Genomic DNA, 16,202 nt, shown 5'->3' with positions numbered 1-16,202 from the left:
TTCTTTTAGTATTATGAAGCGGAATCACAATAACATGGAGAACAATGACCTAAATGACTGATAGAGGAAATGAATTGGCTCTGGGGAAATGGCCAGGACCAGCTGAGATTAGGAAGGATGGTCTCCTACAGCACAGAACTGACGTCCTGTAGCAGAGGATATTACAGCATGTCCACAAAGTCCGGAAACATAAACTGACTTTTAAACAATGTTATTTACACTTTCAAATAGTATACTCAGTGTGTTTTCTGTTGAAATGCTCTAAACTTAAAGCAATAGGTCCAATGGTTATTCTAGAAAAATACAATTGATACACTATACAGTGTCCAGAACATCTAGAAAACAGGGAGAAAGATGTATTTATTATACTTCATCCCAAAGTATATTGAACATACTATTTGGAAGTACAACTGAATAGTTAGATGCTGTTTAAAAATAAGTTTCTCTTATGTTTCCCGCCTTTGCAACACTTGTGGCTACCAGCTGAACAAGGCAGGTGCAGCAAGAGTGGCTGCCAGTGTATAGTCATGAAAACAAGACTTACTGAAACAAGTGTTTCTTATAAATAATTTGGAAACAATTTTGGAACCCATTTCTTGGCAATGGTAATGGTACATTTCAGATCCCATTAAGAGATTGATTTATATGTGGGAAATCCTCAACTGGTAGTTCTGGAAATACTTAATGATGTTATGCCACTGTCCATAAAGTTGAAAGGATATCCCTACAGAAAATGAAAATCCCAGAGGAAGAAGACGTGTGGGAGCATGCCGTCTCTGCATGGTCACAATTACCTAATAACCAGGTGTGTACTGAAGAACTGTACTGACATGCCCAGTTACAACTGAAATGGGCCCTGGAGACAGATTTGAGACAAAACAGAAATCCACAGAACAGTTTCATTATATGTTTGAACAAGCATCCAACCAGGCAACCTTTCTCTCTTTTTCCAGTCATAGGACTTCCTCTCTTTCTGTGATCCACCTAAGTACATTTTGTCCACGTGTTGGACATACCTATCCTATAGCCCAAAAGTCAGGCATGTTCTTCCCAGCTGTAAACTGATGACAAAGATAATTACCATAGAATTGAACTTAAAGTAGTAAATTTGTTTTGGGTATTTTTTTACTTAAAAAAGTCTGCATGATGAAGATTTTGAAGGAGTTTCAACTCGGCTGCTGACCCACCAGTGTTCAAGAAGCCTATGAATCCACAAGTGCAACTCTGCATTGATAGTAGACTGAATAAGTAATATGTCTTACATGTGTATCTACTGTTCTTTTGTGTAGATGTGGATTAGTTAAATGCATAAGTTATTAATTATAGTATTCTTAAAATTATATTTCCTCAATTTATGCCAAAGTTTGACTCATTTATATAAATAGGCAGGGCTGTCACTGTCTTGGAACAGTGATTCTAGTCTTGGAAATGGCTGAGAATCATTGCTAAAAGTATCAGCCTTCACTGTGCTAAAATTCTGTAAAATTCTGTAAAAGCTTTTCTCACAACAGAGTGGTAATTCCATCTCTATACTTTTTAAATGCTTTATTGAGGTATATGTTATATACCTCAATGTTAATTAAAATTTATATGTTAATAAAATTTACTTAAGTGTATAATTTTATGATTTGGTAAGTTTACAGCGTTGTACATTTATCATCACGATCTAGTTTTAGTCTGTTTGCATCACTTCAAAAGGATCCGTCATGCTCAGTTTTACTCGCTCCCCATTCCTATTCCCAGCCCCAGGCGGCTGATCTTTGTATCTATAAAATTGCCTTTTATGAATCTTTCAGATAGCTGAAATTATAAAATATGTAGTCATTAAGTTTGGGTATTTTCATCTCACATAACATTTTTGAGATAGATCCATGTTGTAACATGTGTCAGTACTTCATCATTCTTTTTTGCTGGATAATATCCCGTCATATGGGCATACTGATTTTGTTTACCCTTTCCAATTTGTACTGTTTCCACTTGATGGCTATTATGAGTAATGCTATCGTGAACATTTGCCTTGTGTTTATGTGGACATTCTTGAGTGTTCTCACCTAGGAGTGAGATTGACGGATCCTATGGTAAATTTATATTTAATTTTTAAGAAACTACCATACTTTTTCAGAGTGGCCTCACCATTTTATAATCCTGCCATCAGTGTCAAGGGGTCCACATGTTCCACATGTAGGAGTTCCACATCCTCAGCAACACTGTTGATCCATGTTGATTTGCCACTGTTCTAGTGGGTGTGAAATTTATTGTGGTTTTAATTTGCATATTCCTAATGACTAATGTTGACTCTGCATCTTTTCATATGCTTATCAGCCAGTGGTATATCTTCTTTGCCTATTTTAAAAATTGGGTTGCTTTTATTACTATTGTAAGATTTCTTTATATATAGTCTATATACAAATCCTTTATCAGGTATAATGTAGAAATACTTTTTTTTATAAATTTATAAATTTATTAATAAAAAAAAAAAAATAAAAAGACCAAAAGCTTTGTTACCACCTGAGGCCAGGGCAGACCACAGTCCATCTTTCCTCATCCATTTCTAGCCTGTTCCCATGCTTTCGGCACAGAGTCATCCACATGAAGAACAACCCTGTTTCCTAAGCTGGGGTTATTTTTAGCTCACCACTGAGAAATACTTTTATACCAGTCTGTGGCAGATATATAAATATAATTCAGTTTAAAAATATGATTATTCACATTAAGGAATTATCAGTGTAGAGACACAATAATCCCTCAGTTGCTATGGAAGCTTAGAGTTCTGAAGCCTGACAAACTGTCCACTGCTCCTCCCAGCTACAGGCTACATCATTTATGAAAATTTTAGAACAACCTTCATGCGTGCAATTTTGTTTGGGTAGATGTTTAGAACTGGAAGACATACAGAGAGCATGTATTAGTTTAGCAGATTGCCACAGGAGGTAAGTTAGTATGAAATTTCATGTTAGGAGTTTTTATGGTGATTATACTGTGGGCATGTCCAGTATGACTGGGGAAAAGGGGAGCGGCATCTGTTGAGAATGTGAAGAAATGGCTTTCACTATCTTGAAGTCAAAGTGGGATTTCACTATTTGGTTATGTGTATAAATGTGTGTTGGCTTAAAGCTCAAAAAAGTTGGCTTAAAGCTCAACATTCAGAAAACGAAGATCATGGCTTCCAGTCCCATCACTTCATGGGAAATAGATGGGGAAACAGCGTCAGACTTTATTTTTCTGGGCTCCAAAATCACTACAGATAGTGACTGCAGCCATGAAATTAAAAGACACTTATTCCTTGGAAGGAAAGTTATGACCAACCTAGATAGCATATTCAAAAGCAGAGACATTACTTCGCCAACAAAGGTTCGTCTAGTCAAGGCTATGGTTTTTCCTGTGGTCATGTATGGATGTGAGAGTTGGACTGTGAAGAAGGCTAAGCGCTGAAGAATTGATGCTTTTGAACTGTGGTGTTGGAGAAGACTCTTGAGAGTCCCTTGGACTGCAAGGAGATCCAACCAGTCCATTGTGAAGGAGATCAGCCCTGGGATTTCTTTGGAAGGAATGATGCTAAAGCTGAAACTCCAGTACTTTGGCCACCTCATGCGAAGAGTTGACTCATTGGAAAAGACTCTGATGCTGGGAGGGATTGAGGGCAAGAGGAGAAGGGGACGACAAAGGATGAGATGGCTGGATGGCATCACTGACTCGATGGACGTGAGTCTGAGTGAACTCCGGGAGTTGGTGATGGACAGGGAGGCCTGGCGTGCTGCGATTCATGGGGTTGGAAAGGGTCGGACATGACTGAGCGACTGATCTGATCTGATAAATGTGTGTGTCTGTAAATAAACATGGTTGGAGGAGGTGGTTCAACCAGGCACTTCATGAAGGGTCCAAAAGAATAACTGGATCTACCTTCAATAATGAAAACTGTGTATACAGCAAATCATAAAAGCCAAATGTAGATTCTCATATCAGCTTCTGGTTCTTCCTAAGAAAATGGTGTATAACTGTTTTAGTAACTGGAATCAGTTTGGTCCATCATGATACTTAATTAGTCGCTTTATTTTCAAGGTGACTCTTGCCCACCACTGGATTGGATGGCCACTTTTTGCCGTGCGTCAGAGAACTGTTAAGTCTTTGCCTATGTTCTTATTCTAAATGAGTCTGCATCAGTTGTTTTCTATAGAAAACATTTAAAAAATGTCACATGTAAAAATGCCCTACTCCTGCAGTCTGCCTGATGAAGTTTTTTTTTCTCTTCTTTTTTAGAATGAATTTGTTCCTATTTGAATCCTGAGCTGAAAATATTTTCTCCACTGCTCAAAAGTGTGGACACTAAGATCACTGTATCATGCCAGTAACCATACCCTCTGTCAAAAAAAAAAAGCAATTGAGATGTGATATTGAGTAGTGGTCCCCAGACCTGGGTGTACATTAGAATCTCCTGTGATGTGTGTTAAAGTACTGATCCTCCAGTCCGCTAGGCAAAGTTCTACAGAGTTGATACCAGCTAATTTGGGGAGCCAGTAGGGAAGGCAGAAATGGCTCTGCAGGCCAGGGTCCATTTATGCTGTCAGTTGTCATTACAGTATGATTAGCATAGCTAGGAGGATGCACTCGCCCTGCTGGACAGCCTGGTACTACTAGCCCTCAGGCACAGAGCTGTTTAAACCTCAGATGTGGAGACAAGCTAGCCATATTTGAAAAAATTCTATTGTAAGGGGCAAATATGGGTGACATTTAGGATCCATGGGGAAACAGGAGGACAGATTAAATCTTGTGCTATGTGAAAGATGTGGGAGAAACAAACTATTGGCAGGAGTCCCTGACTCCTGACGGAATGGCTTGTGGCCATGTAACCCATTTGGGTAGCAGCACTTAGCCTTTGGGAGGTAGCTGAAGGAGGGAAGAAGTGGGAGGGATACTGAAAGGCAAATGCAGCCTTTCCTGGGCAGGGGTCAGTGTTCAAGCTGCTAAAGGCAACCCCATAATCTCCGTTCCCCATCTCTCCTACCCTCCTCAAGTCCTGGGTCTAGAGTATATGATCTACTCACTTGCTCAGCATTCTTAGGTCTTGCAAATAGGCTTGTGAAAAAAGGTTACCTTCACCCACCCCTTAAATGTCTCCTTATTTTGTTTTTCTGTGGGTGGAAGTCTCTCTTTTCATGTAGCTTCAGATTACATAGCATTCTGAGATATCCAATTTTGGTTCTATCAGATGAAAGGAAAAGTGATTGTGAGGCTCCATTCTAATTATAACTTTGTCACTAACTGGCTCCATGACTCCAGTAAATTACTTCAACTGCCTGGCCTGTAATTTCTCCTTATGTAAAATAACAGAGTTGATCTAGATCAGTAGTTCTCATCATGTAGTCCCAGGACAAGCAGCATCAGCATCACCTGGGAACTTGTTAGAAGTGCAAATTCTTGGGCATCACCTCAGACACACTGAAATACACTTGGGATGGGGTCCAGCAATCTGTGTTTTAGCAAGGCCTCCAGGGGATTCTGATGTTCGGCAAAATTTTGAGAACCAGTGATCTATATCAGTAGTTCTCAGTCATGGCTGTGCATTAAAATCACCTAGGCAGCTTTTGTAACCTACCAGTCCTGAACTTTACCCACCAAAGAATCTGATTTAAATGATTTCTGGTGGGACCCAGACATTGTGATGTGGTTCTGATGGACATCTAGGTGCTGTCTGTTACCACTGAAAGTTACTATTTCCAAATTTAAATGTGGGCATCCAGACCCACAGCCTTCTTAGGCCACTAGGTGTCGCTATAATAGAAAGGCATTTTCAAAACTCTGCTCCTGGATGGGCACAGAGGAGGAAAATGCATTTTTTAACTTCTGGTAACAGGTAATTCTGTGATGTAGTGGTAAAGAATCTACCTGCCAGTGCAGGAGATGCAGGAGTTTGATCCTGAGGTCAGGAAGATACCCTGGTGTAGGAAATGACAACCCACTCCTGTATTCTTCCCTGGAAAATCCCATGGGCAGAGGAGCCTGGCAGGCTGCAGTCTATGGGGCTGCAAAGAGTCAGGCGCTACTGAGCACACACACACACGCTTTATTAAATATTCATCTGCAATTTGTTCAATTTTATTCAAAGGAAAGCCCATCAATGATAGAATGAATTGTAGTATATGCTTACAATAGAATGCTGCTGCTGCTGCTACTGCTAAGTTGCTTCAGTCGTGTCCGACTCTGTGCGACCCCATAGACGGCAGCCCACCAGGCTCCCCTGTCCCTGGAATTCTCCAGGCAAGAACACTGGAATGGGTTGCCATTTCCTTCTCCAGGGGATCTTCCCGACCCAGGGATCGAACCCAGGTCTCTTGCATTGCGGGCAAACACTTTAACCTCTGAGCCACCAGGGAAGCCCCAAGCTTCAGAGTACAGTATATCAATCTCTGTGACTCCAAGTTAAGAAGGTCATGGCATGATCTCTGTATATTTAAAACTCTTGTTTGTTTTGAATATTTGTATGTGACCAGGGTGCCATTGTGCAGCAATATACTTGGGTAATTGATTCTCTTAGGGAGGGCAACCCTCTGCTATCTCTTCCTTGTTCTTCAAATCTTGTAGTGAATCTAAGAAATGAAACTGCCTGTTCTTTATTATCTGCAGAAAGAGACCTCATCACCTTTCCTGTGAGTGTGAGGAGGTCAAATGCATCCTAACAAATCGAGGAGAGATAAGAAGAATCAATCTATAGCAGAGACAAACAAATCTTTGCAAATTGTACTAAGCCATTCAGTGTCAAAATAAGGCATATTAGAAGGGCATTTAAGGGAAGAAAAATGTGTTGGGGAAATGAAAACCAGAGTCGCTTAGCAGAATGCACAAAAACCCATTGGAAGGGAGCCTTATCATAATAGATGGGAAATTATGGAAATAGTAATGACTCAGCTATCACTTTAAAGCCACACGCTGAGTGATATGATTTCATCTTAAGCCCTGCTAATCAAAAGCAGAGGCTGGACTGGCTGCCGCCTACCTATGAAATCACTCAAGGAGAGCTGAAATCATTCAAGGAGAGCTGAAATCTTTATTCAGCTGGGACTACATTAAATGCTGTCAGAGTTTTCCCTGAGTCAGTCATTTTGAAATGCTGTGCTCTGTTTCATAATGCTCCAGTCACTTTGATGTCCTTCCATTGGAATTGGGCAGAATACATAGGGCAGATTTTTTCTTCAGATAATTTGTTTTTATCATGCCTTATAAATGGATCTGTGGACATGTTATGGCACAGCTCTGAACATTGAAGTACTGTCATTCATTCACTCATGCTAAACTGTCCCAGGTGCTATGGGAGAATCCACGAAAGGGTAAGACAGTTTCTGCCCCAGGTAGTTTAGCATATTAAAAAGCAGAGACATTACTTTGTCAACAAAGGTCCATCTAGTCAAGGCTATGGTTTTTCCAGTGGTCATGTATGGATGTGAGAGTTGGACTATAAAGAAAGCTGAGCGCCGAAGAATTGATGCTTTTGAACTGTGGTGTTGGAGAAGACTCTTGAGAGTCCCTTGGACTGCAAGGAAATCCAACTAGTCTATCCTAAAGGAGATCAGTTCTGGGTGTTCATTGGAAGGACTGATGTTGAAGCTGAAACTCTAATACTTTGCCCACCTGATGCGAAGAGCTGACTCATTTGAAAAGACCCTGATGCTGGGAAAGATTGAGGGCAGGAGGAGAAGGGGATGACAGAGGATGAGATGGTTGGATGGCATCACTGACTCAATGGACATGGGTTTGGGTGAACTCCGGGAGTTGGTGATGGACAGGGAGGCCTGGCGTGCTGCAGTTCATGGGGTCACAAAGTCAGACACAACTGGTGACTGAACTGAACATAAAAACACAAAAGTTAAGTTTTAAAAACCACGAGATATCTTCCCTTTGTTCCCCTAGGTTACTGTATTCTGCTGCCCCTGCACTGTGATCTGGGAGCCTGACCTTAAGGGTTGTGCATGAATGTCCTTACCCTTGGCCTTCCTATTAGATTCCTTCCATGTGTATCCTTGAAAGAAGAGTTCAGATTATTCCCCTGATTCCCTCCCTTTGGAGTCTCCATGGGCAGGCTGAGAAAAAGCAGAGAGAGGATCTGATGGTTCTCTGTGTGTAGACGTCTCTGCCTTCCAGTTTTCTGCATTCCAGTTCTGGAAAGACATTCTCATATCTCCTTCAGGTCTAGGGTGGTAACGATGCCATGCTGTTCCTAGCCTCAGGGCACAATCTGTGCTCTGTAGGTTCCCTATACTCGGCTCATATCCTTATAAATAGTCTCTTAAAAACTCTCTTTAAATTATCCAATTTTAGTGAGTCATCTGTTTTTTTCTGGAATCTTGACTGACATAAAAATTGCTCTCTTAAGTAATCCTGCTTCTGCTGCTAAGTCGCTTCAGTCGTATCCGACTCTGTGCGATCCCATAGACGGCAGCCCACCAGGCTCCGCCGTCCCTGGGATTCCCTAGGCAAGAGTGCTGGAGTGGGTTGCCATTTCCTTCTCCAATGCATGAAAGTGAAAAGTGAAAATGAAGTCGCTCAGTCGTGTCCAACTCTTAGTGACCTCATGGACTGCAGCCTACCAGGCTCCTCCGTCCATGGGATTTTCCAGGCAAGAGTACTGGAGTGGGTGGCCATTGCCTTCTCCAATAAGTAGCCCTAGTGTCTAGGAAATAAACACTCAGAATGGGTTCTGGGTCTGGGTTGCACATCTATTTGAAGAAATAGAGATACTGTATTTGTCAATGGCAAATGGGAAATATAATTCCATATTAAGGCAGCATCAAGATTATTCAGATTATCACTGTGTGGACATGAGATGAAGGACAGGAAGAGAACAAGGCATTGGGAGATCAAGTAGCTGTTGCATTCAGTCACTACAGCGATCAATTCAGTTCAGTTGCTCAGTTGTGTCCAACTCTTTCTGACCCTGTGGACTGCAGTATGCCAGGCTTCCTGTCCATTACCAACTCCCACAGCTTGCTCAAATTCATGTCCATCAAGATGGTAATGCTATCTATCCAATCATCTCATCCTCTGTCGGCCCCTTCTCCTTCTGCCTTCAATCTTTCCCAGCATCAGGGTCTTTTCTGATGAGTTCGTTCTTAGCATTCGAAGGCCAAAGTATTGGAAGGCCAAAGTATTGGAGCTTCAGATTCAGCCTCAGTCCTTCCAATGAATATTCAGGACTGGATGAAGCACGAACTGGAATCAAGATTGCCAGGGGAAATATCAGTAACCTGAGATACACATTCCTTTCCAAGGCCCCTAGGCCTTTCATTGTGGCCTACCCATACTGACCCTCAATTGATACTGTTCTTCTCTTTTCTCGTGGTGTTTCAATCACACCAGCCATTGCTATCCCCCAACCACACTGAGTTCATTCCTCCTTTAGGATCTTTGTATTAACTGCTCCTATATCTCCCCTGCTTTTGTCTACCGAGACCCCTCTTACTCTTCAGGTTTCTTTTTTTTTTTTTTTTATTTAATTTTTAAACTTTACATAATTGTATTAGTTTTGCCAAATATCAAAATGAATCCACCACAGGTATACATGTGTTCCCCATCCTGAACCCTCCTCCCTCCTCCCTCCCCATACCATCCCTCTGGGTCGTCCCAGTGCACTAGCCCCAAGCATCCAGTATCGTGCATCGAACCTGGACTGGCATCTCGTTTCATACATGATATTTTACATGTTTCAATGCCATTCTCTCAAATCTTCCCACCCTCTCCCTCTCCCACAGAGTCCATAAGACTGTTCTATACATCACTGTCTCTTTTGCTGTCTCGTACACAGGGTTATTGTTACCATCTTCCTAAATTCCATATATATGCGTTAGTATACTGTATTGGTGTTTTTCCTTCTGGCTAACTTCACTCTGTATAATAGGCTCCAGTTTCATCCACCTCATTAGAACTGATTCAAATGTATTCTTTTTAATGGCTGAGTAATACTCCATTGTGTATATGTACCACTGCTTTCTTATCCATTCATCTGCTGATGGGCATCTAGGTTGCTTCCATGTCCTGGCTATTATAAACAGTGCTGCGATGAACATTGGGGTACACGTGTCTCTTTCCCTTCTGGTTTCCTCAGTGTGTATGCCCAGCAGTGGGATTGCTGGATCATAAGGCAGTTCTATTTCCAGTTTTTTGAGGAATCTCCACACTGTTCTCCATAGTTGCTGTACTAGTTTGCATTCCCACCAACAGTGTAAGAGGGTTCCCTTTTCTCCACACCCTCTCCAGCATTTATTATTTGTAGACTTTTGGATCGCGGCCATTCTGACTGGTGTGAAATGGTACCTCATAGTGGTTTTGATTTGCATTTCTCTGATAATGAGTGATGTTGAGCATCTTTTCATGTGTTTGTTAGCCATCTGTATGTCTTCTTTGGAGAAATGTCTATTTAGTTCTTTGGCCCATTTTTTGATTGGGTCATTTATTTTTCTGGAGTTGAGCTGTAGGAGTTGCTTGTATATTTTTGAGATTAGTTGTTTGTCAGTTGCTTCATTTGCTATTATTTTCTCCCATTCTGAAGGCTGTCTTTTCACCTTGCTAATAGTTTCCTTTGATGTGCAGAAGCTTTTAAGGTTAATTAGGTCCCATTTGTTTATTTTTGCTTTTATTTCCAATATTCTGGGAGGTGGGTCATAGAGGATCCTGCTGTGATGTATGTCAGAGAATGTTTTGCCTATATTCTCCTCTAGGAGTTTTATAGTTTCTGGTCTTACCTTTAGATCTTTAATCCATTTTGAGTTTATTTTTGTGTATGGTGTTAGAAAGTGTTCTAGTTTCATTCTTTTACAAGTGGTTGACCAGATTTCCCAGCACCACTTGTTAAAGAGATTGTCTTTAATCCATTGTATATTCTTGCCTCCTTTGTCAAAGATAAGGTGTCCATATGTGCGTGGATTTATCTCTGGGCTTTCTATTTTGTTCCATTGATCTATATTTCTGTCTTTGTGCCAGTACCATACTGTCTTGATAACTGTGGCTTTGTAGTAGAGCCTGAAGTCAGGTAGGTTGATTCCTCCAGTTCCATTCTTCTTTCTCAGGATCGCTTTGGCTATTTGAGGTTTTTTGTATTTCCATACAAATTGTGAAATTATTTGTTCTAGCTCTGTGAAGAATACTGTTGGTAGCTTGATAGGGATTGCATTGAATCTATAAATTGCTTTGGGTAGTATACTCATTTTCACTATATTGATTCTTCCAATCCATGAACATGGTATATTTCTCCATCTATTAGTGTCCTCTTTGATTTCTTTCACCAGTGTTTTATAGTTTTCTATATATAGGTCTTTAGTTTCTTTAGGTAGATATATTCCCAAGTATTTTATTCTTTCCGTTGCAATGGTGAATGGAATTGTTTCCTTAATTTCTCTTTCTGTTTTCTCATTATTAGTGTGTAGGAATGCAAGGGATTTCTGTGCGTTGATTTTATATCCTGCAACTTTACTATAGTCATTGATTAGTTCTAGTAATTTTCTGGTGGAGTCTTTAGGGTTTTCTATGTAGAGGATCATGTCATCTGCAAACAGTGAGAGTTTTACTTCTTCTTTTCCAATTTGGATTCCTTTTATTTCTTTTTTCTGCTCTGATTGCTGTGGCCAAAACTTCCAAAACTATGTTGAATAGTAATGGTGAAAGTGGGCACCCTTGTCTTGTTCCTGACTTTAGAGGAAATGCTTTCAATTTTTCACCATTGAGGATAATGTTTGCTGTGGGTTTGTCATATATAGCTTTTATTATGTTGAGGTATGTTCCTTCTATTCAGGTTTCAAATCAAATATCCCTTCTTCAGAGAGGTCTTCCCTGACCTCCTTATCTGAAGTATTCTTCCCTGCTGCTGCTGCTGCTAAATCGCATCAGTCGTGTCTGACTCTGTGCGACCCCATAGACGGCAGCCCACCAAGCTCCCCTGTCCCTGGGATTCTCCAGGCAAGAACACTGGAGTGGGGTGTCATTTCCTTCTCCAATGCATGAAAGTGAAAACAAAGTGAAGTTGCTCAGTCGTGTCTGACTCTTAGCGACCCCATGGACCGCAGCCCACCAGGCTCTTCCATCCATGGGATTTTCCAGGCAAGAGTACTGGAGTGGGGTGCCATTGCCTTCTCCAATTCTTCCCTAGAAACTACATTTCCTCATCCTGTTTTTTTCTTTTCCTAGCATTTTATAAAATCTGTGATTTTCTCAGTTACTGACATTCTCATTGACTGTTGTCTCCCTAGGCTCCATGAGGGCAGGCAGACAGTTTGGTTCCCCAGTGGACCCCAAGCCCCTCGAATAGGGTCTGCATATGGTGGGCCCTCCATAAATATGAAATGAAAGAAATGGATGAACTCAAAGACATGCCATTATCCTTTTGCAAATTAAATGGCAAAAATTATGAGAAAGATATGGCATACAATGCATGTTTTAACATAAAACATCTTTAAAGAGATTACTGTGATGGAACTTCCCTGCTGGTCCAGTGGTTAGGTCTCTGCAATTCCACTGCAGAACACAGATTTGACCCCTGATTGGGGAACTAAGATCTCGCAAGCCACATGACATAGCCAAAAAAAAAAAAAAGAGAGAGAGAGATTACTGCAGTAATCCCAGGGTCTATGGCAGGAAATAGTTTCCCTTAGGCCACTAGAGGAAATGGATACTTAAGACACTGAGTCTCATTAGATTATGGACAACAATAATTCATCATGAATGTTCACCTTTGACTGTCTTGATCCACCAGGGCTCTGTTTTATATGTGCTACTGTTGCTTTATTTTTCATTACCATGAAATAGATTTAAGTAAATTGTTAATAATTTCCTGCCTTAAAAAGTAAAACAGACAGAATCCATTTCATTCATTTATTTGTGATTAGAAGTAGAAGGTTCTGGGGTTTGTAGGCAGAGGCACAAGAATCTTAAAGAGTTTTTGAAAAAACTCTAAAAATATTTTTTAAACTTAGTAAAGAGTTTTTTAACTGGATGCATTTTTAGAGGTCACCTGGTTTAACCTATTTTCCTGGAAGACTTAATAGTAATGTGGAAAGACACTGGTTTATAGACTGACACTTAAGAGCCTGTGTGACCTTCAACTGACTATTTAATCTCATGGAGCCCACTTGCCTCAACTGTAGAGAAGAATCAAATTTAGGGACTGTTAGTGGTTAAATCTGGAGAAGGCAATGGCAACCCACTCTAGTATTCTTGCCTGGAGAATCCCAGGGACAGAGGATGTGACTTAGCAGCAGCAGCAGTGCTTAAATCGGAGAAGGCAACGGCACCCCACTCCAGTACTCTTGCCTGGAAAATCCCATGGACAGAGGATCCTGGTAGGCTGCAGTTCGTGGGGTCACGAAGAGTCAGACACGACTGAGCAACTTTACTTTCACTTTTTACTTTCACGCATTGGAGAAGGAAATGGCAGCCCACTCTAGTGTTCTTGCTTGGGGAATCCCAGGGACAGGGAGCCTGGTGGGCTGCCGTCTATGGGATCGCACAGCGTCCGACACAAGTGAAGTGACTTAGCAGCAGCAGCAGTGGTGAAATGAGACAACTTACAAAGTGCCTAGCACATCAAAGGGCCCTAATAAGTGATAACTATCAACAGTATTTACAGATGAGAAAACTAAGAAATGAAAAACTGTGAACTAAAATATAACTGTTATATTAATATCAAATCTGGCATTAAAAAAAGAGTGTTCTCCAGCTGGTTTTTCTCAAACATGCTTTCCATACAGTCACCTGGGAAGATTCAGAAAATCCTGATGTTGAGGCTCCACCCTAGATCAGTGAGGTCAGAATCTCTGGAATTGGAACCCCAGGATCAGTATCTTTTTCTTTTTTAAAAAAGCTCCACAGATCATTCCAACATGTGGCCATGTTTGTTGCATTTATTAAAAGCACAAATTTCTGGACTTGATACCAAGTACGCTATATTAATTTGTGAGGGCTGCCATGACAAATACCACAAGTGGGTGACTTAAGCAAGAGAAATTTCTCACAGTTCTGAAGCTGGAAGTCCCAAATCAAAGTGTGGGGTCAGCTGGGCTGGTTTCTTCTGAGGCTCTGAGGGAAGATCCTATTCCAAGCATCTCTCCTGGCTTTTTTTTTTTTTTTTAAGTTTATTTATTTGGTTGCAGTGAGTGGGATCTAGTTCCCTGACCAGGGATAGAACCCAGGTCCCCTGCATTGGGAGTGAGGAGTCTTAGCCACTGGACTGCCAGGGAAGTCCCCTCCTTGGCTTGTTGATGGCTATTGTCTCTCTGTCTTTGCATCATCTTCCCTCCATGGGAGTCTCTGTGTCCTAATTTCCCCTTTTTACAAGGACACCAGTCATATTGGATTAGGGCTCACCTTAGTGACCTTATTTTTACTTGATTACCTTTGTAACGACTCTATCTTCAAATAAAGTCACCTTCTGAGGGACTTAGGGATTAGAATGTCAACATATGAATTTTAAGGGCACAGTTCAATCCATAACATTCCCTAAATCAGAATCTCCAGAGAAAAGGCCTGAAAAACCTAACATTTAGCAAGCACAGCAGAAAGGTCTGGGAACACGATCTAAGGCAGAAATAAAAATGAAAATAACAGCAAAGGCCAGACAGGCCAAGGACTGGTGGAAACTTCAGCTCCTGTAGAGCAGAAAACTGAGATGCTGCAGTGTGGTCATTCAGGAATGAGGGACCCAAGGTACTTGTCCTTACTGTTTTGTTTTCCAAGATGTTGAAAATTTGGATTTTTCTTTAAGTTTTCAGTAAGTGTTCTGCAGACCAAACAAAATATATCTGTAAGCCTGATTCAGCTGATATTTTACATAGCTTTGGGTTAGAAAATCATTGAGTTTTTACACTGGGCTCAAAAACCATTGCTGGCTACTGCTCAGTGGCTGGAAAAGGAGGGGAGAGGAGGGCAGGCATCATGGGGAGAAGCAAGAAAGAGAAGACAGTTTGGCCCAGGTAGTCTACCATGACTGCTGCAGGTGAATCCCTTAATTAATTAATTCAGCTGTTCAGTTGCCTTTGGAGAGTTTTCAGGGTATTAGCAATCAAGTTGTGCTTTAAGTCATGACTGAGTTTCAAGTCTCTCCTGGGGGACTGCTCTTTTCTTTGGCCTGCTATGGGTTTCTCTACTTTTATTACGCTAAGAACTCCCACTGTTTTAGTCTGATGGCTTGTGTCCCCTTTTTGCTGTTGCTTCTGGAGGTATTAGGAATTCATTCTTTTAGAAATATTTTTTTTTCTGTCATTACAATGGGATTTAAACCAACGGTGAGTGAGTACGTGTTCTCATTCCATCATCTTTGAAAAAAATATGAAATACAAAGACAAGTGTAATAAATCCCAGAGCCATTTAATACATAAAATGTTTCCAGGCTACACCCATGTTTCCCTTCCCTGAGAAGGATCCACTATTCTGAATTCATGTTCTGTCATTCCCACGCACTTCTTTTTAATTTTCCCATATGTCTGTGTATTCCTAAACCACACACATGTGCACATATGTGTTTGCATACTTTATATACATATACATGTATGTGCATATCTTTTTTGCCTGGTTTTATACTTTATAGAAATGGTATAATATTGCACACTTTTTTTTTTTTTTGGCTGTGCCAGGTAGCTTGTGTGGTCTTATTTCCCCGATCAAGGACTGAACCCAGGCCCTCGGCAGTGGAAGCCCAGAGTCCTAACCACTGGACTGCTGGGCAATTCTCACATCTTTTTATAATCTATTGTTTTTACTCTGGTTTGTTCCTTTTCACTGCTCTCAAGAGTATTTCATTTTATAAGATTTCCACAGTATAGTACTTGAAAACTTTTCAACCTGGGGAACTTCTTCAACCTGGTATTTTTTGGCTTGAATTCTGTTTTGCATTACTATAGCTACAAAAGCTTTTATTTTGGTTAGTGCCATATATTTCAGTTCTTTTACTACTAGTTTTTCCAGTTTGACAATCTCAGTCTTTTAACTGGTAAATTAAGTTAATTTTTTGTGTGTGACTCCTGATGTACCTAGATTTATTTCTGAGTTATCTTTTGCTGTCTCATCCTGCTGTTTCCCATATTCCCTCCTTTTTTCTACTACTGCTTTTCTTTCTGACCCTTTAGAGCTGGAACCCAACAAGGGTCTTCCTGCCCAGTGTGGTTGGAGCCAGTAGAATGAGACCAAGCTTGGTTCAGAAGCAAGGGAAAGTTTTATTCCTCTGTCAA

The 16,202-nt window shown here is 40.8% G+C and overlaps 1 protein-coding gene and 1 non-coding gene across 2 annotated transcripts in view; one reads left to right on the top strand and one right to left on the bottom strand.

The window, feature by feature from the left end:
- The window catches only part of C8H9orf85 (chromosome 8 C9orf85 homolog), a 72,155-nt gene extending 67,667 nt beyond the window's left edge, over window positions 1-4,488 (top strand). Inside the window, exon 5 of the mRNA XM_070375768.1 lies at window positions 10-4,488. Coding sequence (XP_070231869.1) covers window positions 10-33 — 24 coding nt within the window. The 3' untranslated portion in view covers window positions 34-4,488. The remainder of the gene's footprint in view (window positions 1-9) is intronic.
- LOC138989026 (small nucleolar RNA SNORA65) lies at window positions 2,555-2,670 on the bottom strand. The gene has a single exon (XR_011465271.1). It is a non-coding gene; the product is annotated as a small nucleolar RNA SNORA65 (small nucleolar RNA).
- Window positions 4,489-16,202: the final 11,714 nt, after the last annotated feature.

Source organism: Bos mutus, chromosome 8, assembly GCF_027580195.1.
Source record: "Bos mutus isolate GX-2022 chromosome 8, NWIPB_WYAK_1.1, whole genome shotgun sequence".
In the NCBI taxonomy this organism is placed as follows: domain Eukaryota; kingdom Metazoa; phylum Chordata; class Mammalia; order Artiodactyla; family Bovidae; genus Bos; species Bos mutus.
This window is presented reverse-complemented; position numbering and strand designations above follow the sequence as displayed.